The sequence below is a fragment of the Heterodontus francisci genome, chromosome 7 (assembly GCF_036365525.1).
Source record: "Heterodontus francisci isolate sHetFra1 chromosome 7, sHetFra1.hap1, whole genome shotgun sequence".
Lineage (NCBI taxonomy): Eukaryota > Metazoa > Chordata > Chondrichthyes > Heterodontiformes > Heterodontidae > Heterodontus > Heterodontus francisci.
The window spans coordinates 79,546,142-79,569,509 of NC_090377.1; the positions used below are offsets into that span (position 1 = coordinate 79,546,142).

At 42.9% G+C, this 23,368-nt stretch overlaps 1 protein-coding gene across 12 annotated transcripts in view; it reads left to right on the forward strand.

The window, feature by feature from the left end:
• osbpl6 (oxysterol binding protein-like 6) overlaps positions 1–23,368 on the forward strand; it is a 224,950-nt gene that overhangs the window by 61,792 nt on the left and 139,790 nt on the right. For all 12 annotated transcript variants that reach the window (XM_068035503.1, XM_068035502.1, XM_068035501.1 and 9 more), the window contains one exon: positions 11,645–11,920. In XM_068035503.1, the coding sequence (XP_067891604.1) occupies positions 11,819–11,920 (102 nt within the window). In that variant the 5' untranslated portion in view covers positions 11,645–11,818. The remainder of the gene's footprint in view (positions 1–11,644; positions 11,921–23,368) is intronic.

The window sequence follows — 23,368 nt, forward strand, 5'->3', positions numbered from 1 at the left end:
TTTGAAAATAGTTACATAGTGTCAGCATTATTTTAGGTAACGCTTAGTAAATACCACTGCTGGGTTTATTTCAAGAAAGTTAATGGGGTACATAAAATGAATGGTTCATGCATTTCTGACATTTCTATTGCTTAACTGAAGTTGTCAATTGACTGATGAAATTTAGGAAGCGCTAGCAGAATTGGCATCACTTCTGGAAACCTGAATTGCAGTGAGCACTTGCTTCACATACCAGGAATAGAATATGGAACTTAATCATTTACAGATGACTGTGAAAACATTGAGTATTTATGTTTATAAGGAGAAAATGTGTCATTGTCATGCCAGTCTGTTAAGATGCTGTAGGAATGTTAACTTTTTTAGAAAATAACATGTTTGGAGATGTTTTATATTTGAAATGGGATCCCAGTCATTGCAACACCTAATCCCTTCTCCATTTTTTACCCTTCTCCTCTCCTTGTTTCCCCCACCCTTCACATCCAAAAAAAAGCAGTCTCGATAACTGTTCTGCTCATTAGTTATCTTTGTTAAAAGGTATGGTGGCAGGAAAGCCTGAAGAGATATAGATTATTTTCATGATTGTGATGTCACATGCAGATGCTGCAGTGTTGCAAGCTTCACTGCATCATTTGTAATAATAAATCACCATTTTATATGAAAACATTGCTCCTTGAAATAATTGTGTAAGAAAAAAGTCTATTTATTTCTTATTAAAAACCTTGGGTCATTGCACACTTCTTGTCTGCGTAACTTGGGAGTCTGTTGTCACATCTTTCTGTCAATGTTTTCCATTATAAATTTCAGTTATCCATATTTATAGATTATTTTACTTATGTAAACTCATCACTCTGTGTAATCTGACTAGTGTGCTCTCATAAGTCCCTTAAATTCCATTCTGAAATTTTATTTATGTACCATTTTTTTCTCTGTAACTGAAATGTTTAATATTTAATAGCGTTCAAACAAAACAAAATCAAAAAAAAAAATCACAATGATATAATGAAACTTATCCGTGTATATCTTTTAATATCTTTACTTGAAAGCTTCAACCTCTACAAAAAGCCTTATTTTTGCCCAGAGCTGTGATACTGTGAACTGAATTTGGATTGTGCAGTCTGAGCTTGTGCATGGTAGCTAATTTCCCAAGGTTGATCCATACTATTTAGTCACTGTACTGATGGAATCATTTTCTTCATCTTTTGGTAGATTATGTTGAAAAGCTTTTAACAATTATTTCAAGAAAAGCGAGCTACAGGACAAATTTCAGAACCTGGACTCTTACAAACTTATTGATTGTACTTTTAACAGGATACCACATAAATATAATTATATACTATATTCAGTACATAAATTAGGTGACCAACTGTTGGATCCTGCTGAAGCCTTCTATAAAAAGAAGAGACATTGCATAAATTTGAAATTGGTGATTCCTGGAAGTACAGAAACATTTGGAGAAATTGCTCTAGAATACAAATGAATTCAGAAAATTCTGGTCTTGGCACTGGGCAGCTACAGGCTTTATGGACCATTGATGTTGCTCCCAATGACAAGTAGTTCTGAACTATATTGAAGATTCCTGTTCTTCCTTGTTTTCCAGCCACCTTCAGCACTATTTTGCCTCAGCGCAGATCACATTTTATTAACAAGCTAAGGTGCTGAACAGAAGAATATTTGGAACATTCATTGAGTAGAGGTGTGTAGACAATATTCTTTCTCAAAAACAGGGTTGTTGAGTTGGTCATCAGAGTGCTGGAGGCAAACCATGGGCTGAATTTTATGTTTAAGACGCTGGCCCCGCCGTCGGGACTGGAACCGGGCACGAGGCATGTCGGGGTATGAGCGGCTGGCCGCATGCAATTCAGTGGCGGCTCGCTAATTAAGCTTAATCAGTGGTGACACCTGACCAATTGCATGGTTGGTGTTGGGCCCGGAGGCAGGGACTGTGACATCAGGTGATGCCTCGACAGATGCTGCCACCCATGCATTGAACTTTGCACTGTGAAGGCCTGGGAGAGGAGGTGGTGATTGGAGAAACAGAAGAGATGGCTCAGAGGAGATCCTGGGCGGCCCCAATGTTTCCCTGATGCCTGCCTCAAGGTGCTTATGCAGGCTGTCAGGCAGAGGAGGGACATATTGTTCCCAAGGGATGGAAAGAGGAAACCCAGCAACCAAACCAAGCGCGCATGGCTGCAGATCGCAGAAGAGGTCAGCAGCCGTGGGGTCACGCCGCATACATGGCTTCAGCACCGTAAGTGGCTCAACAACCTCATCTGGGCTGTGAAAGAGAGTATCATTTAATGCTTTTATCTTCTTGGGCCTTGCATTTGGCGAACCAGGACAATGTGTTTGGAGAAGAGGGAGCAACCCCCTAGATGCAAGCAGAGGGTCAGGGAATGCAAGACGACTGGTGGCCCTAACAGGAGGCCCCCTGTCATAGCGCAATCTCACGAGGTCCCTGGAAAGGGAACACATGAAGGAGGCATTGGTGCCCTGACCCCACTTCAGTGGCAGCTGCACTGCCACCAGCATATGCCTTAGGATTGTTCTCGCTGGAGGACCAACAGCTTCCTTCCCTCTTTCTGCAGGAGAAGATTGCACACAATTGGAGAGAGTGGGCCAAGACCAGTGGTGGGCTGAAACAAAAACAAGAAATGCTGGAATCACTCAGCAGGTCTGGCAGCATCTGTGGAAAGAGAAGCAGAGTTAACGTTTCGGGTCAGTGACCCTTCTCCGGAACTAGGTACAGCTCATCCTGCATCATGGCGCAAAGGTCTGTGACAGCCTCCCTGGAGAGGAGGAATCTTCCTCAGACATCTCTAGGTAGTTGAGCCTCGACCCGTAGACCCTCTCTGGAGGATATCTCCTTCTGCATGGGGCAGCTCCCTATCTCTCTCCTTTCTGTGCCCTTCTCCACCATCTGGAGTGTGCTGCTGATCCTCCTGCGCACATACAGGTCGTTGTGGTGCCGCAGCAGATGCGTGGCCCTCCCACTCTGCTGCACCTCATTTTCAACAGGGTCCCGAAGCCTGGATGAATCAGACCCATGATAGGCAGCCTCTCCCTGAATGCAAGTCCTTCCCTGCCAGTGGCCCCCCCTTCCTGCCACCATGTGACCCTTGCCCAGGTGTTTATTGCCCGTTGCCCCCCTTGCAATGTGCCTCCCCACTGCAGCTCAAACAACCTCCTCTTCACTCCACACACAATGTGCAATGCCCTCCCTTCATCACCCTGCCAAACCCTCGATGGTTGGCCTCCGATGGCCTCCCCTAGCAGGCAGCCAACCTGTTCTGCCTCCATGTTGCCTTCTTGAAGGAGGCGAGCCTCTGAAGCCCTGTGAAGCCTGTGCGCTGTTTGAAAAGTCCAATCCAGACCACAAAATCGCTTTCAATTCACCTCTAAAATATCTTAATTACCTGCCCGCTATGTTGCCGCCAGACCTCCGCCCTCCATGTTTGCTGCCATCGACAAAATTGGAATGGCATATCATATGAACATACGAATTAGGAGCAGGACTAGGCCACTCGGCCCTCAAGCCTGCTCCGCCATTCACTAAGTTCATGGCTGAACTGATTACTCCACATTTCCACCTACCCCCGATAACCTTCCACCCCCTCGCTTATCAAGAAATCTATCTACCTCTGCCTTAAAAATATTCAAAGACCTTTTGAGGAAGAGAATTCCAAAGACTCTCAGCCCTCTGAGAGGAAAAATTTCTCATCATCTCTGTCTTAAATGGGCGACCCCTTATTTTTAAACAGTGACCTCTAGTTCTAGATTCTCCCACAAGGGGAAACATCCTTTCCACCCTGTCAAGACCCCTCAGAATCTTATATGTTTCGATCAAGTTGCCTCTTACTCTTCTAAATTCTAGCGGATACAAGCCTAGCCAGTCCAATCTTTCCTCGTAAGACAGCCCACCTATTCCAGCTATTAGTCTAGTAAACTTTCTCTGTACTGCCTCCAATGCATTTACATCCATCCTTAAATAAGGAGACCAGTACTGTACACAGTACTCCAGATGTGGTCTCACCAATGCCCTGTATAGCTGAAGCATAACCTCCCTACTTTTGTATTCAATTCCCCTCGCGATAAACAATAACATTCTATTAGCTTTCCAAATTACGTGCTGTACCTGCATACTAACCTTTTGCGATTTGTGCACTAGGACACCCAGATCCCTCTGCATCTCAGAGCTCTGCAATCTCTCACCATTTAGATAATATGCTTCTTTTTTATTCTTCCTGCCGAAGTGGACAATTTCACACTTTCCCACTTATACTCCATTTGCCAGGTCTTTGCCCACTCAATTAACCTATCTACATCCCTTTGTCTTATGTCCTCTTCACAAGTTACTTTCCTACCTATCTTTGTGTCATCAGGAAATTTAGCAACCATTCATCCAAGTCATTTATATAAATTGTAAAAAGCTGAGGCCCGAACACAGATCCCTGTGGCACACCACTCGTTACATTTTGCCAACCAGAAAATGACCCATTTATGCCTACTCTCTGTTTCCTATTAGCTAGCCAATCTTCTATCCATGCCAATATGTTACCCCCTAAACCATGAGCTTTTATTTCCTGCAATAACCTTTGATGTGGCACCTTATCATGACTCCGACATGTCTCACCCTGATTTTATGTCCCCCACCCCCCCCCCCCCCCCTCCATGCCTCTGTTCCCATCCACTTTGTTCCTTAAAAATCAACCCCATGTCTCAGGCATCAGCAAAGAAGTTGAAAATTCAATATCTAGAAGTTTAGATAGCATCATGGCAATTGAAACATTGGTTTAAAAATATTGTAACTCAATGAACTTGAACACCTGCTGTTGAGCAGTTGCTTAAATGAGGAGGATAATTTCAGGAGGAGTTTTGGCTTAAAGTGCATGAAATTTATATAGAAATAACAACCACTTTGCCAGAAAATTCTTTGAATGTCAGTTTTATCACCACCATGGTAACTACCTCCCAGACTTGAATTACTTTGATGTCACCCGTTACAGGATTGATCCCAGAACTGATAAATTACAATTAACAAAGGGAACCAGCCAAAAGGTGTTGCGAATGTAAGGTTTCTCAGCAGACAGCAAGGTTTTTTGAGGCCAGAAAGCTCCAGAGCAGCTATTGAACCAGGTTGAAGTAGTACCTCATGCTGGATGTTTGCAATGGAGCTGCTCCAGGATGTACGAGAATGCTCCCTCTAGTTAATCTCACTGAAGCAATCTACTGGGGAGTGAAAATTTGTTTTGGCTTTCCATAGAGACAATGAAGATGATTTAATTTTTTTTTAAAATTCTGTTAGTTATTTTCTTCTACAGTCTTTTTCCCCAGGTGTTTCATATAAAACATGTAGTGTAATCTAGATTTTGAAATTAATCTCATATATTATAGTAGTTAACTATATCAAGTCTCACATTAACAGGTTTTACAAGTGAATAGAGCTTGCAGTGGATATCTGTGATGCTAAATCATATAATTGTAGCCTCTTCACACAAATCTGGAATGATCTCTCAGCACAACGCATCAATGCATTTTCATGAGAACATGTCATGTGTATGTGTGTGTACGTATATTACCAAGATTATGCACAAAAGAATCATAGCATAGAATAAGAAACCCCCTGTTACTGTGGTGATATTGAAAAATTATAATTTTAGTGGACCTCCTTTCTCATGAATCTTTTGTTTTCATGAAGCAAATTCTAGAAACATGGAAGGTCAGGTTAAACAACTGCTGTTCTTCCTGATGGTTTAGGAGAGTATACAGTATGTGCATGCATCCACAACATTCATCTTGGAAAATCTTGTTTATTTCTCTTAATAACATATATAGTTTACTGTTGCTGCTTTCATGAAAAATAACCGTTGTTATTTGAAGTAACAACTTACATTTATATAGCACTCTTAATGTAGTAAAATGTCCCAAGGTGCTTCATAGGACACTATAGAATTAAATAACATTGAGTCACATAAGGAGATAATGGGGCAGATGACAAAAAGCTGGGTCAAAGAGGTAGGTTTTCAAGAACATCTTAAGGAGGAAAGCGAAGGAGAGAGGCACAGGTTTTTAGGGAGGGAATTCCAGGGCTTTGGGCCTTGGCAATGGTGGAGCAATTAAAATCAGGGATGCTCAAGAGGACAGAATTAGAGGAGTGTAGATATCTTGCAGGGTCGTGGAGCTGGAGGAGATTACAGAAATAGGGAGGGGTGAGGCCATAAAGGATTTAAAAACAAGGATGAGAATTTTAAAATTGAGATGTTGTTTAACCGGGAGCCAACGAGGTCAGAGAGCATAGGGATGATGGATGAATGGGACTTGATGCACGTTAGGACACAGGCAGCAGAGTTTTGAATGACCTCAAGTTTATGAGGCGTAGAAGCTGTGAGGTAAGGCAAGAGTGTGCTGGAATAGTCATCATGATGTCACAAAGGCATGGATAAGGGTTTCAGCAGCAGGTGACCTAAGGCAGGGGTGGAGTCGGGCAAAGTTACAGAGGCGGAAATAGGCTGTCTCTGTGATGGCAGGGATATGTACTCAGAAGCTCATCTTGGGGTCAAATATGACACCAAGATTGTGAACAGTCTGGTTCATCCTCACACAGTTGCCAAGGAGAGGGATGGAGTAGCTAGGGATCGGAGTTTATGGCAGGGACCATAGATAATGGCTTCGGTCTTCCCAATATTTAATTGGAAGAAATTTCTGCTCATCCAGCACTGGATTTCAAACAAGTGATGTGCCAAATTAGACAGTGGAGGGGTTGAAAGAGGTGATGCTAACATAGAGCTGGATAGTGTCAGTGTAGAGGAATGGTAACATTGTGGTAATGTTACTGGACTAGTAATCCAGAGGACTGAACTAATGCTGTAGAGACATGGGTTGAAATCCCATGACTGCAGCTGAGGGAATTTAAATTCAATTTTAATAAATCTAGAATAAAAAAACTAGTCCCATTAATTAGGATCATGAAACTACCAGATTGCCATAAAAACCCATCCAGCTCACTAGTGTCCTTTAGGGAAGGAAATCTGCCATCCTTACCCAGCCTAGCCTCCATGTGACTCCAGACCCACAGCAATGTGGTTGACTCTTAACTGCCCTGTGAAGTGGCCTAGCAAGCCACTCAGTTGTAAGAAACCATTACAGAAAAGTTGCATAAGAATAAAACAGGACCGACCACCCAGCATTGACTTAGGCAGCAGAAATGACAAAGTCATACTCTGCCCAGTCGAGCCTGCAAAATCCTCCTTAAAAACATCTGGGGACTTGAGTCAAAATTGGGAGAACTGCCCTACAGACTAGTCAAGCAACAGCCTGACATAGTCGTACTCACCGAATCATACCTTACAGCCAATGTCCTACACTCCTCCATCACCATCGCTGAGTATGTCCTATCCCACCGTCAGGACAGATCCACCAAAGGTGGTGGCACAGTAGTAACAATCGGGAGGGAGTGGCCCTGGGAGTCCTCAAGATTGACTCTGGTCCCAATGATGTCTCATGGCAAGGAAAGCTCCTGCTGATTACCACCTACTTCCCTCTCAGCTGATGAATCAACGTTCCTCTATGTTGAAAACCACTTGGAAGAAGCACTGAGGGCAGCAAGGGCAAAAAGAATGTAATCTGGGTGGGGAACTTCAGTGTCCATCACCAGTGTGGCTCAATAGCACCACTACTGGCAGAGCTGGCTGACTCCTGAAGGACATAACTGCTAGACTGAGCCTGCGGCAGGTGGTAAGAGAACCAACAAGAGGGGAGAAACCTACTTGACCTCGCCCTCACCAATCCATGACCGTATTGGTAGGAATGACCACCACACTGTCCTTATGGTGACGGAGTCCCATCTTCACACTGAGGATACCCTCCAATGTGTTGTGTGGCACTACCACTGTGCTAAATGGGATAGATTCAGAACAGATCTAGCAGTTCGAAACATGGCATCCACGAGACACTGTGGACCATCAGCAGCAGCAGAACTGTATTCAGCCACAATCTGTAACCTCATGGCCTGGCACATCCTTCATTCTACCATTACCATCAATCCAAGGGATGAACCTTGGTTCAAAGAGGAGTGCAGTGGAGCATGCGATGAGCAGCACCAGGCATACTTAAAAATGAGGTGTCAACCTGATGAAGCTACAACACAGGACTACATGTAGGCTAAACAGCAGAATCAGCATGCTATAGGCAGAGCTAAACAATCCCACAATCAGTAAACCAGATCAAAGCTCTGCAGTGCTCCCATATCTAATTGTGAATTGTGGTGGACAATTAAACAACTAATGGGAAGTGGAGGTTCCACAAACATCCCCATCCTCAATGATGGGGGAGTTCAGCATGCCAGTACAAAGAACAAGGCTGAAGCATTTGCAACCTTCTTCAACCAAAGTGCCAAATGAATGGCCTATCTTGGCCTCCTCCTGAGGTCCCAGCATCACAGATACCAGTCTTCGGCTAATTCAATTCATTCCTCGTGATATCATGAAATGACTGAAGGCACTGGAAACTGCAAAGGCCATGAGCCTTGACAACATCCCAGCAAAAGTACTGTAGACTTGTGCTCCAGAACTAGCCGCGCCCCTAGCAACGCTGTTTCAGTAAAGTTATAACACTGGCATCTACCTTACAATGTGGAAAATTTCCTAGGTGTTTCCTGTCCACAAAATGCAGGACAAATCCAACCTGGAATTAGCACCTCATCAGTCTACTCTTATTTATGAGCAAAGTGATGCGAGGTGTCATTGGCAGTGCAATCAAGCAGCACTTACCCAGCAATAACCTGCTCACTGATGCTCACTTTGGGTTCCACCAGGGTCAATCAGCTTCAGTCCTCATTACAGCCTTGGTCCAAACATGGGCAAAAGAGCTGAATTCCAGAGGTGAGATGAGAGTGACTGCCCTTGACATCAAGGCAGCATTTGACTGAGTGTGGCATCAAGGAGTCCTAGCAAAATTGATGACAATGGGAATCGGGGGAAAACTCTCCGCTGGTTGGATTCATACCTAGCACAAAGGAAGATGGTTGTGTTTGTTGGAAGCCACCACCTTAGCCCTAGTACAACTCTGCAGGTGCTCCTCAGGGTAGTGTCCTAGGCCCAACCATCTTCTGCTGTTTCATCAATAACCTTCTCTCCAACATAAAGTAAGAAGTGGGGATGTTTGCTAATGACTGCACAGAGTTCAATAACATTTGCAACTGCTCACACAGTGAAGCAGTCTGCATCCATATGCAGCAAAACCTGGACAACATTCAGGCTTGCGCTGATAAGTGGCAAGTAACATTCGCACCACACAAGTGCCAGGCAGTGACCATCTCCAACAAGAGAGAATCTAATCATCTCCCCTTGATGTTCAATGGCATTGTGATTGCTGAATCCCCCACTATCAACATCTTGGGGTTACCATTGACCAGAAACTTAACTGGACCAGCCATATAAATACTGCAGTTACAAGATCAGGTCAGAGGCTGGGAATTATGCGGGGAGTAACTCATCTCCTTACTACCCAAAGCCTGTCCACCACCTGCATGGCACAAGTCAGAAGTGTCATGGAATACTTTCAATTGCCTGAATGAGTACAGCTCCAACAACAGTCAAGAAGCTCAACACCATCCAGGGCAAAGCTGCTCGCTTGAACAGCACCCCATCCACAACCTTAAACATTTACTCCCTCCACCACTGGTGCACAGTGGCAGCAGTGTGTACCAGAAACAAGATGGACTGCAGCAATTTGCCAAGGCTCCTTTGACAACACTTTCCAAAGCCACAACCTCTACCACCTAGATGGACAAGGACAGCAGACGCATGAGAACATCATCACCTGTAGGTAGCCCCTCCAAGTCACACACCATCCTGACTTGGTACTGTATCGCCATTGCTTTACTGTTGCTGGGTCAAAATCCTGGAACTCCCTTCCGACCAGCATCATGTGGACTGCAGCAGTTCAAGAAGGCGACTGCTTCTCCAGTGCAATTAGGGATAGGCAATAGATGTTTTCTTGCCAACGTTGCTCACATTCCCATGAACATAAAAAAAAGTGTGGAAATTGGTGATAAGTTTTCAGATGATGTCATCAAGGGGCAGCATGCAGATGAGAAAGAGGAGGGGGCCAGGGACAGAGGTAACAGTGTGGGAGCAGAAAGAGAAGCCGTTGCTGGTGATTCTCTGGCTATGATTAGAGATAAGAACGGAACCAGGTGAGTGCAATCCCACCCAGTTGGACGATGTTATGATCAAATGTTTCAAAGAATGCAGACAGATCAAGAAGGACGTGAAAAGATACTTCACCATTGTCACAGTCATAAAGGATGTCATTTGAGACTTTGATAAGTGCCGTTTTGGTACTGTGGCAGGGCTGAAACCTGATTGGAGGGATTCATACATGTTCAGGGAAGATGGGCACAGATTTGGGAGGTTACAGCACGTTCAAGGACTTTAGAGATGAAAGGGAGGTTGGAGATGTGGCGGTAGTTTGCAAGGACAGCAGGGTCAAGGGTTGGTTTTTGACGAGAAGGGCGAAGCTGGCAGATTTGAAGGAGAGAGGCACAGAACCTGATAGAGAACCATTAACGATATCATCCAACATGGGAGCTCGGAAGGGAAGTTGGGTGGTCAATAGCTTCTTGGGAATAGTGTCAAGAGAACAGGGGATGTGTCTCATGGACAAGATGAGCTCGGAGAGAGCATGAGAGTAGATAGGAGAGAATGTAGAGAAAGGTAACAAATTCAGAGCTCAGTCACGGGGGAACCTTGGAGATAGATTGGCCCAGTGTGCCAGGGGAAGTGGCAGAGGCAGCTGAACGGATGGTCTGAATTTTAGTGGCAAGAATTCCATGAACTCTTCACACTTGTTAGAGGTGAGGATGGAGGAGACGGGGAGTGAGGTTTAAGAAGACTGCTTGCAGTAGAGATAAGAAGCCGGGGTTATCTTTACATTCCAGGATGATCCCAGAATAGTGAACAGTTTTTGCAGGTGAGAGCAGGACCCAATAGTGCTTTATGTGGTCCAGCCAGATCTGGTGGTGAATGGCTTAACCTAGTTGTCTGCTATATCTGTTCAAGTCTGTGTCCCTTGGACTTAAGGGAATGGAGAGGAGGGCTGCACTGAGGGAGAATAATAGCAATTTCCAGGTAAAATATTGATGCAGGTAGAAAACGGAAACCAATGGATGTGTAAAGTCAACTTTTAATATCACAACTGATGTCTTACGTTCAAAGTTCTAACTTAAAAAAAATACAGAACCCAAAATAACTTTCAAAGAATGCACCAATGGTGAGAAAGCTGTTGTCAGTTGAGAACAATGGGCAAATTATTTCACAATTGCAAAAGAGAGGCTGCCTAAATTTTAGATATAGAAAATTATGGAATAATCTACAGGTAGTGATGTGTTATCGTGCATAATAAAAAGTAGACAACGGCTTACATACATTATAGTCCAAGTTACTGTGATGGGTAGTACATTTTGGAAGTGAAACAATGGCTTGTTGCAAATAATGTAATGCATGTAGATTTAGATACATTTTGATGAACTTTATTTTCTTCTTCTGTTGAATGCAACCTCTAACTTATTTTATGGTTTCAAACAATAGTTCTGTCAATGCACATGTCTATTTAAGTTGATACCTATTTTCATTTTTTTCTCTTTCAGGTTGAGCTGGTAAACAAAAAGCAGCACGCACTCCAGGATTTCCCAATGTTGTTTTTGCTGCTGTGCTGTTAGGGATAATGTTAGTTAACATAAAGGAGTCAAGTGGTAATTTCAAAGTTTGAGTAAAGGCCACAGTGCAGCTGCTACGACATACGCCCATCACCATCAGTAACCATGAGCTCAGAAGAGAAAAACATGTCACCTGCTCACAAAATATCAACTCCCACTCATAGGAATGCATCGCCATCTTCATCCTCTCAAAGGGAGAGTAGACCGGTAAGGCAACAAAGAACAAACTGCTGCTCACTATACTCCTATTGATCTTTCAGGTTTTAAAATACTTTTCTGAATATGCCTGAATTTTTAGTTATTCATGGAATTGGCTCTTGTTTTAAGATTGCGCATATGCTATGAAATGCAGTGGACATTAATTTTGATTAAATAAATTTGTGTCAATGAAAGTCAGTCGAGAATAGAATTAAAGAGGGAATTGTGTGGCTAGGAATGATTGGAACATGTTGTACATGCTAATTTGTACTAAGATTAAGTGGTTGTACAAAATAGGTTTTTCATAATCCTGAACTTACTGGTTGAAACTGTGTTAGAGTAGTTTAATACTTTGCTTTTGAAATTCTTTAGTGTGTTATTCTGGAAACAATTTTGGTTTCTTTCCATAATAAATTGTTTTTAACAACTGAAGTTGTACCTTTATTAAAACTACTAGTCTAGGGTTGATGTCTGTAGATCATGATGCTCAGACACCAGACCAAGTTATGCAGCTGACCTTGCCTCATGCTGAGGCTTACTGTCCCTCTCCCACCTCCTCCCCACCGCAATCAGGTATTCAATTTTTGTGTTAAAAATATTGAGAATGATGTTTAGAGACTTCCATTCCCAGGTGGTCTAATGGATGGCTCAAACACTTTTCAAGTACAGCTTGGCAATAGAGCTGGCAAATGCAGTTAAGAATGGACACGTACAAGGTTAGGCATTTTGGAGGCAAAAATGGATGATAGACGTATTCCACGGCTGGCATAGAGCTTTCTGGGAGTGGAGAGGGGGTTGGTGTGGGGGTGGAGTGGAGAATTTGAGAGAGGGCCGAGGTTTGATTCATTTCTTACCATCTTTATTTGATTTGAGATGGCAATAAATTAAGCAAATAGCATGCAAAGTTATATTGCTCAATTAGTTGAGTTTAAATTCCTAGAGGTCATACTGGAGCTTGACAATGCCCTGGTCAGGCTGCAGCTTTAATACTGTGTTAAATTTTGGTAGCCATAAGAGGTCAGCCTGTGCCCTGGAGGCTGTACATTGGAGAAAAGTGAGGATGACAATGAGACAGAAGGATGATTTGATTAGGTATGACTCTTCAACATCAAAGGATGCCTTACGGGGTCCTATAGAGGTGTATAATGTACTTGCTGGAAAATAGAAAATGAACCTGAAACAATGGGCTGAATTTTATGAGTGCGCCGCATTTCGTGGTGACGCGCTCTCATTTCAGTGGTCTGCTCACACAGATGCGCTGTCGCTGGGGCTCATTTAAATGGAGGAGGTGGAGCAGCCGCCCCCGAAGATGTAAAGGGGGCGGCTACGCTGTTCCCGCAACGGCATCCGACGCCACCGCTCAGGCGCCGTGCCATTTTTAAAGGGGTTCAAACCCTTCAATCTCATTTCAATAATTAAAGGTGCCGCTTCACCAGAACCTGCCACTTTTATTTCAACTTAGATTCCCCTCTCCCACACCACCACCCCCCCACTGAGTCCTTATGTACTACAGTGACATATCCCCCCAAAAAAGCACCTTTTCATTTTGTGTACTTTCCCCCCTAATTTCAGAACCTTTGACCCTCAACCCCTTCCCATCATCCCCACAACCAATAACAATAGTTCTCAGCCCCCCTCCTGCCCTGAGATTTTCACTCCTCCCCACCAATCCTCACCAGTGTCACGCCTCGGAACTCCATATGGAGTTCCGAAGGCACAGGACTTACATTTGGCGGCTGTAATATCGGTGTGGGAGGGCCACCGGGACAAGGTAAGTTGATTTGCATGTTGTTTTAATTAATTTTAATATTTAAATGAAGGCCGCACTGAGGCCTCGCTGCCATCGGTAAAATGCAGCGGGGCTTCCTCGGTGTTGGGGGTAGTGGCAGGCCAGCCCCGCAACTATTTTACAGGCCCCACCATGATCCCCGACGTCAAGGGGCTGGTAAAATTCAGCCCAATATTTCTGAGATGCCAGTGCTCAGGTGCATTGATGTGAGGGACAAATTATTAGATAGATATAGAATCATAGACTCTTATAGCACAGAAGGTGGCCATTCAGCCTGTTGTGACTGTGCCAGATCTTTGAAAGCGCTGTCCAATTTGATCCCACACCCTAGCTTTTCCCCCATAATTCGCTGCAAATTAGTTCTCTTCAAATACATGTTCTGTAGCCTTTTGGAAGTTCCTATAGAAGCTGATCCATCACCCTTTCAGGTAGTGTGTACCAGACCTTAACAACCCTCTGTATGAAAAAATTCTCCTAATTCCTCCTCGAGTTCTTTTTCCAATTATTTTAAGTCTCCAACCTCTGGTTACTGACCCACTTGCCAGAGGAAGCAGTTTCTCCCCATGTGTTCTATCAAAACCCCTCATAACTTTGAATATCTCTATTAGGCCTCCCCTAAACCTTCCATGCTCTAAGAAGAACAATCTCAGTTTCTCCAATCTCTCCACACACGTCCGTCATCCTTGATATCATCATTGTAACCTTCCTCTGTGCCTTCTTCAAGGCCTTGCCATCCTTCCTAAAGTGTGGTGCCGAGAATTGTACACTATACTCTGGTTGATGCCTAACAGTGATTTGTAAAGGTTTAGCATAACTTCCATATGTTTGTACTCTTCACAGCAGTGTGACAATACACCCTAAAAAATGGACAATAGAAACAGCCAAGTATCTCATGTGCTTTTTAACCACCTTATCAGGTTGCCTTGCCACCTTCAAAGGTTTGTGAATACTATCCAAGGTCTCTCTGCTTTGCATCCCCCTCAATATAGTACCATTTAGATTATACTGTCACTCCATGTTGGTCCTCCCAAGGTGCATCACTTCACACTTATCCATGTGAATTGTACCTGCCAATTCACCAGTCTGTCTATACCCTCTGAAGTCTCCTTCTCACTATATTTTTTACTTTGCCAAGTTTTGTATCATCCACGAACTTCAGAACTGTACTTGTCATACTCAAGTCCACATCATTTATATATAACAAGAAAAACAATGGTCTCAATACTGATCGTTGGGGGAATCCCACTGCCTACACCTTCCAGTCAGACAAACATTTGGTCACCACTACTCTCTGCCTGCTATCCCTCAGCCAATTACGTACCCAAGTCACCACCGAACCTTCAATCCCATGTGCTTCTGTTTTCCAAATATATCTGTTATACGCTACTTTATCAAATGCCTTTTGAAAGTTCATATTTATATGCACACACACACCTGCTGCGCTACATTCATCAAACCTCTTTTCTATTTCATCAAAGAACTCATCAGGTTAGTAAGACATGCTTTATATTTAACAATCCATGCTAGCTGTCCCGCATTAACCCATACTTCTCCAAATGGGAAAGAATTTTGTCCTTGACAATAGTTTCTAGCAGTTTTCTCACCACTGACATTAGACTGACTGTGTTGTAGTTACCAGGTTTATCCCTCTCCCTTTTTTGAATAGGAGTGTAAGATTTGTAATTCTCCAGTGCCCTGGCACCACTTCCATATCCAAGGAGGACTGAAAGATTGTGGTCAGAGCTTCTGCTATCTCCATCCTTATCTTCTTCATTAACCTAGGATACGTCCTTTCAGGACTGGTTGACTTGTAAACTTTGAGTGATGCCAACCTATTTAGCACCTCTTTTCTATCTATTTTTACCCTATCCAATAGCTTTACTCCCCCCTCCTCCACAGCAACATTAAATTCATCGTCTTCTTTTGTGAAGACAAATGTAAAGCAGTCATTCAGTATCTCAGTAATGCAATCTACCTCCAAAATAAGATTCTCTTCTTTGTCCCTAATCAGCTCCATCATTCCATTAATCATCCTTTTGATTTGTATATGTTCATAAGAGATTTTTGGGTTCCCTTTTACCTTACCCACAATCTTTTCTTATATTCTCTCTTTGCCTTTCTTATATCCATTCTCAATTTTCCCCTGCATCCTTTGTATTCTGTCAGGTTTTCTACTGTACTCTGTTCCTGATAAACTTCCCTTTTCTGTTATTTAAAGTCTAATTAGATATTTTAATAACATGAAGATTTTTTTTATGCAAAAGTGATGAACAAGTGGAATGGGTTGCTAGGAAAGTGGCTGAGGCCAGAACTCTTGACTTAATTGAGAAACCATTAGATGCTCTAATTGCAAGATGGTAAGGTTGGAATTCTGGTGCAATGAGATTGAATAGACTGAAAAATCTTCTTTATCTGGCAATGCACAACAGGTTGTTTCACAACTTTTGCTTGGGAATCAGACCCCTGACCTGACTCCTGAATTATTTTACCTTAGAGTCATAGAAGTTTACAGCAGAAAGAGGCTATTTAGAATATCTTCATGTTGTTACACTCTGAAATGACTTTTCAATATGGTAAAAGTGTCAGTATAACCTCACACTAACAGGATCTGCAGAGACTGGCCATTGTATAGATTATCAGGCAATACAATGAGCTCTGCTTCACTGCTAAAACCCCACTGCCAAGAACTTGTAATTTGGTGTCCATCAGCTAAGTATTCTTAAAATGTGTTATTGGGCAGTGCCTCCTGGCATTTCACATGAAATGTTCCCAAGCAGTGTGAAAATATACCTACAAAATAGTCAACAGAAATTACCAATATAATGATAGAGATTAAAAGTTAATAGAATAAACTGGTGAACTTAAAATACAGTAACAGGTATTATTGGACCGGATTTTGTTCTCTTTCTGATGGCAGATTTCGTGATGGGAGTTGGGGTTGGTTGGGGGGGGGTGCAGAGAATTGGGGCAGAAACTTCCGCCATGGAACCCGACGCCGGGAATCCTGGTTCCTATTCTCCTGGAGGTGGGGTAGGTCGCCGCCGCCGATCTTCCTGCCCAGAGACCAAATAAGGGCCTCTTCCCACGGCTGCTGGGATCTTCGCAGCGGGAGGGGGGGGGGGTGGCCGCCACCGCACGGGGAGGACGCCTTGGAAAACGATGCGCCCTCCCTGTGGGCTTGGTGGGGGGATCCCTCCTTCTTGGGCAATTTGTGGCCCACAATTGGACCCCCACCGCAAACAAATATACCCCCCTCCCTGGACCGAATACCCCACCCCACCCACCCCCACTTGCCGGGGCCTTCAGGATTAGCCTCAGTGACGCCCCCCCACCTACCTCTTCTCCATAGTTCCAGTGCTGGGCCTGGGTTCAAGGCCTCTGCAGTCACGGCAGTGGCCAAAGCTCCCGGTGGCGCTGCTGATACTGCTGAGCTGGCGGTCTGTGATGGGCTGGCAGCTCTTGGGGATGGAATTCCTATCCTGATTAAGTCTTTAAAGGGAGGGGGATCCTGACTCCTTAAACTTTGACTGGAAAAGACTAGTGGATCATTCCGGGATTCTGAAAAATGCAGAGGCATGGATCCCCCTGCCTTTTTGTCTCAGCGCCTGGAGCCCTGCCTCCTGTGATTCTGTTTGATACCATATAATTGCAAATGGAAACTCAACCAACACACACAACCACTCACAATAATAGTGAACATTGCAGTACAGCTAAGTAGGCAACAGTGAATGAATAAATTAATAGAGCACTGACTACCACTAAATTAATACATTCATAGAGCAACAGACCAGCAAGTTAATGAAGAAGGAGCTTCATAGAGTAAATAAAATGGCTGCAAATCAATACTGTAGTGGGCACACCAAGAAATTAATGGGCAGCAAGCACCAATGAATTCAATGAATGGAGCAGTGGACAGCAGCAAAATAATAAGCTATTGGAGAACTGGGCACCAGTGAATTAATAAGTTCATAGAGCAGCAAGCACAAATGAAATCCACAAATTAATGGGCAGCAGGTACCAGTAAATGAAGATTTAATAGAATAGCAGACGTTGCAATAAATCAATAAGAAGCATAAAAAATCATTACATTAATATACCAGCTACCACTGTGAATTTTAATAATTTCATAGAACAGCAGACACCAATGAAATAGTAAATTCAATGAGCAGTGAAGACCACCAAATTAATAAAGCAGCAGACAAACAGCATGCCGATGAATAAATTAATGGAAGAAACGGGAAAGCACCTTTTTATGATTCTATCTTTGCTGCCATCTTCCTGTAGCTTTGTGCTGATATTGGCTTGGAATTGGAAGCAGGAAGTGAGCAGGGAGGAGGCAGGAGACCATGGGCATAAGAAGGCTTATATGATGCACATGGATCTGAGGTAGGAAATGGGCAGAAGGGAAGCTTAAGGTGAGGTGGCGGCTTGGTTCCACAGCGAGGCAGGAGAGAAGGGAGATGGATTCTGGAGAGGGGCAAGAGGGGAGTGTGGCTGGAAAAGTATTTTCTTTTTTAGTTAAGTTACAGCCAAAATGGAGATTTAAAATAAATTACATACTATATATAGATATGGTGTGTGTATATATGTATATATATATGAAATATGGCAAGAGTGTTTTAAGAAGTCAAATCTTTAAAGAAGAAAGGATGGGAGTGCAACTGATCTTTTTTCTTTTTCTATTCACTCTCAATTTGCAAATGTATACATACACTGCTTTAAAATACACTCGACACTGAACAACAACAACTTGCAACTATATCATATAAATTTTCCAACCACAACAATAATAGTTGTTGTAAATGTTACCTGAATAAAGATTTTGGAAATTGGCATTTAGCTTTCCTTCTCATAATTTTGAAAAACAACCATGCAGAAAGTGCTGAAAGCCACACAGGAACATTCCAGTATTTGGACTGGACCAAATTCTACTGATGTATTCTGGGAAATTATGTACAGAAATGACCACAGTTAACAAAATGCTAGAATGGTGAATAATAGATTAATTTATTTTTGGAAACAAGAGACAGCTGATACCTTAGAAACTAAATGTATGATTGTAGTTTTTAAATTATTGAAATACTCTTTTTTAAAACCTACCTTCTTGACAAAGCATTTGGTCACTTATCCTAATGTTTCCCTTGGCTCAGTGCCAACTATTGTCTGATTACGCTTCTGTGAAATGCCAAAGGATGTTGAAGGTGGTATATAAATGAAAAGTGTTGTTATTAACAACATGCCTATTTAATCACCTACAGCTGCTCAGTTACTAGTTTCAGAGAATAGTTCTGGTATTTTAAATGTTATTAAACTTCAATTTACATTCAATTGCATATGGTGCCGGAACGTTGCTCATTATGCCACATAATACAAAATGAGAAGCTGTGGTAAACCAGATTAGATTGAAATATACAAGTTGACGTTTGTCATGCTTTATGTCAAAAATTGCAGCATTGCAAAGAGGTGTTGTATGAAATAATAGCTGGGAAATGCAAAATACATATTTTAATTTTTTAGTCTCTAAGGAAGTATTTTAGTATTTTATGTAAAAGGAGCACCTTCTGTTGTGAATTTGATGTTTATATTGCCCCTTCTATAGATGCTGATTTGTATTCCATGTCTTGTCGTTTTCCTTGTATATTCAACCCTATTTTCGTCCAAGTTAAAATTTCCCTGCAAAGGTCATGTTCTACATTTTGAATATATTTATTTTTTCAGCCTCTAATTTAAAACAGCATGCAGTGGTTTCAAAATTAATTGGTTTTGTTTTGGATGGTGTGTAATACATTGGTATCTTAAAAAAAAAACTGAAGAAGATACTGGAAGATGCACTTGGGTAGTTTCAAAATCTCTCAGACTTGGATTCGAATGTAAACTGGATGAATTTACCTGCAATTTTACAGCTGTGAAGATATTGTTAGCAAAAATAGAGGGTGCACAGTCTTGAAGTAGCCTTTTGAATTGGGTTGGAAATTGGCTGGGAGGTAGAAAACAGAGGGTGCAGGTAAAGGGCACATAATCTGATTGGATATGAGCAGTGGTATTCCCCAGGGATCTGCTCTGGCACCTCAACCTTTCATCATATTTATTAATAACTTGATGAAGAAATAGAGAGTTGTATATCCACGTTTGTAGATGACGCTTGTGTTAGGAGGGACAGTAAATAGTGCAGAGAGGAGCAGGAGGTTGCAAGGTGACAGTGAGCGAACAAACTATCAATGGAATTCAATGTGGGCAAGTGTGATGTCATCTACTTTGGGCCCAAGAAATATAAATCAGGGTATTTCCTAAATAGTGAGAAACTAGGAACTGTAAAGGACCAACGGGGTTTGGAAGTCCAAGTAAACCTATCATTGAAAGCTGGTAGAGAGGTACAAATAGCAATCTAAAAGTCAAATAAAATGTTGGGCTTTCCCTCACGGGGCTAGAATACAATGCAGAAGAAGTGATGCTTCAGCATATAGAACCGTGGTTAGATTCCATCTGGAGGTCTGCATTCAGTTTTGGGCAAGTATATCTTTTAAATTCCTAATCCTAGATATCCTTTTATTCACACGTAGCTCTCAGTGAACACACTACAGCAATGATGGATATAGATGAAGAAGTCTGTTGGGAAGTAATTTCTGAGTAGTGTCATGCAGAACCCCACCTGCCAAGCATAAGGCATATTAATTTCGCCACATGGGCATTAAATTCCAAACTGTTGTTGAAGTGAAGAAAGGATTTGCTTTAAAAAATTGCCAGAACTTGGCTGGAAATACATTTGCATATTAACAGAGAGTATTTGGAATTACAACGCAGCCATTCCCCTAAACATTCAACCCACAATGGACCCTTGGCTGGTAATACATTTGCATATTAACAGACAGTGTTTGGAAAGGACAGAGGACCATTCCCTGACACATTCAACCCACAGTGGACTTTTGATCACCAAACGTTGATGGTGGGGGAGCTCGCATTCCAGGTTGACTGCTAAGCTGGTCGAATACACAAACGGACATGGTCAAACCTGCTAGTCACATGACTAACCTGCTGGGCAACCTGAGTTTTTTGAATTTGTACAAACAATTTGGGGAGAAAGCAGAATGTACCTGGACTGAGAAGATCTCTCCTGGCTGGCTCGCCACAGCCTCTCCTGTCTGCCTGCTCCCATCTCTTTCTCACAAGCCTCTGAATCCACTGAAGACGCATGAACCCCAAGAGAGAAAATTCTCCTACAGCGAACAAGGTTTAAGAAGAATACTGGGCCACAACGAAAAGCAAGATCTACCTACAATCAAGGTCTCTACAGTAAGCTCGAAGAACCGTAACAAGAACTCTTCAGATATTGCCTCAAATCTTTCCACTTTATTTTCCTTGTGCTCTTTTCTGTCTCTGTTTGCATGTGTGAATCGCATATGCATGCTAGCGTAGGCGTGTCGTGTATCCGTAGGCGTTAACCGAATTAGAGTTTAAGTTTAATAAATGCCAGCATTTCTTCTTTAGACCTAAGAAAGCCTGTTTGTGCTGGTTTCTTTGCCTTATAATTAGAAGGCAGTGAGTAAGGATTCACCAAGAGGGAGCTAAAAACACAGTAGCTGGAATTTTACGCCACCCCAGTGAGCCAGATGGTGGTGGGGGGGTGGTGTATAACTGAGCTGGAGGCTCCAGGAGGCCTTCCGCCCCGCTTTACGTGGGCCAGGGGGGTGGGGGGGGGGGGGCGAGAAACGGTTCGCCCGCCCCAGGCCAATCAAGGCAACTTAAGGGTCTTCGCCCACCTCCACAGGGATTTTACCCATGGCAAGCGGGCGTCTGCGAGACGTGAAAGGCCGCCCAGTGAAAGCTGGCGGCCTCTCAGCACCCCAGGGGTGGGTCCTGACAAACAGGCACAGGGTGCACGATTGAGGGTTGTCCCCACTTCCCCACCCACCCCCATGACCTGAGATGCCCCCCTTCCCCCCAACAACCACCCTTGCCTCACCGGGGCATGACCAATTTCCCCGGCGAGGCAAACCGGACTTACCTGTACTCCTGGCTGCAGGTCCTCGGCTGGGCTGCAGTCCCAGCAGTGACCACCGCTCCCGGTGGTGCTGCTGGGACTGAGCTGCCGGCCGATGATTGGCTGGCAGCTCAGTGAGGCGGGACTTCCTCTCTCAAGCAGGTGGAAGTCCCGCTTCGGACCAATTAAAGCCCGGGGACCCGTAAAATACGGGACGGATCCCTGGGCTGGGCGGTAGCGGGTTCGCCACCGACTTTCACGTTGGAGGCCGGCTCCCATCTGCCTGACATAAAATCCAACCCAGCGTGTTTAAAATTAAACCCTGTTATGGTAAGACCAGGTGAAGGCTGAGAGGGACCCCTAGATACCTTTCTCACCTCGTCATAACAGTAGGAATATCATTGACAAGTTAGCAAACACTACAAGGTTGGATAGGCCCACCCATTCATAATGATAATTGAACAAAATGCTTCACTTCACTGAAAAAAGAGCTATTGGCTTTGGTTGAGTAAAAGGCTATCTAGGATTAGAAATTTAAAGATATATGTGGGCAATATTAACATCGTGCAAGATTTATAGTGTTTTGCTAAATCTTTATAATTTCATACGCTTGAAAATGTCTAATCATTTGTATTGCAGAAATTTAGTCTTTGACTCAGCGTGTGCTGATTAAATTATTCTCTGAAGAAGGAAGCACTTTTAACAATTGTTCATCTTTTAAGTACTACTTTAGTCAATGTTTCTAAACATCTATGCATGCTGCAGAATGCAGAATGACTTTAGGGAATCAATGTGAATGATGAGGTTTATGAATAAATCCATTTTTTCAGTCTAGGTTGAATAATCCAGAATTGCAGAACTGCATTATTTTCTCACGTCTCTGAGCTTATTAATATAAAAAGAGGCCTGTTGCAAAGTATGTGCATAGTTTGTGCGATCAAAAAATGCTCCACAGTTTATGGAAATACTCCCTTTTTCTGATTTATGGCCAAGTGAAGAAATCTTTCGAAGGGAAAAGTTAGTATATTGATGGCCATGCCTTATTTACATTAATGAGGATCATAGCGATCACAATTGGGATGGGGTGGAGAAATGGTTTCAAGGAACATTCAGTGCAGAAGATCAGTGCAGACAAAAGTAGACTCAATGCCATAAGGAAATTGACATTTTACATCCAGAAGGAGACAAAGGAAGAGGAAGGAATCATATTTTGCAGAAGACAAAGCGAGAGAAAGAACCCAAGAAAGAGAAACAGGCAAAGTAATAAACAGTAATAAATTAGAAAAAGTGTAGTTTAAAATAGGAAAAGGCTGACCAAGAAATTTGGGTACATGCCAACAAAATTGAGAGTTTTTAACATGTGTAATCCTTTAAGTAGTTCAAGCAGTTTAAAAAACACTTAGGGTAAATGTACTAAACTTGTTAATGCAGCTGTGAATTGTGCAGTAATTTTGTGTAATTAATGGTTCAATAGCCTTGCCAGAAAGAAAAGTTTACTAAATAGGTCTGATTGTCCTTGTAGACACTGTCATCTAACACAGATCATCCACAAGAGAAGCCAGTCTTCTTAAGTGTCTCCACTGTTACTGCAGAAGGTTCAAATTACTTGGAGAATGGTTACAGACATTCTTGAGGTAAAGTTTCAAACAGCTCATAAATACTCTACATTCTATGCTGAGACAGAGCAGTG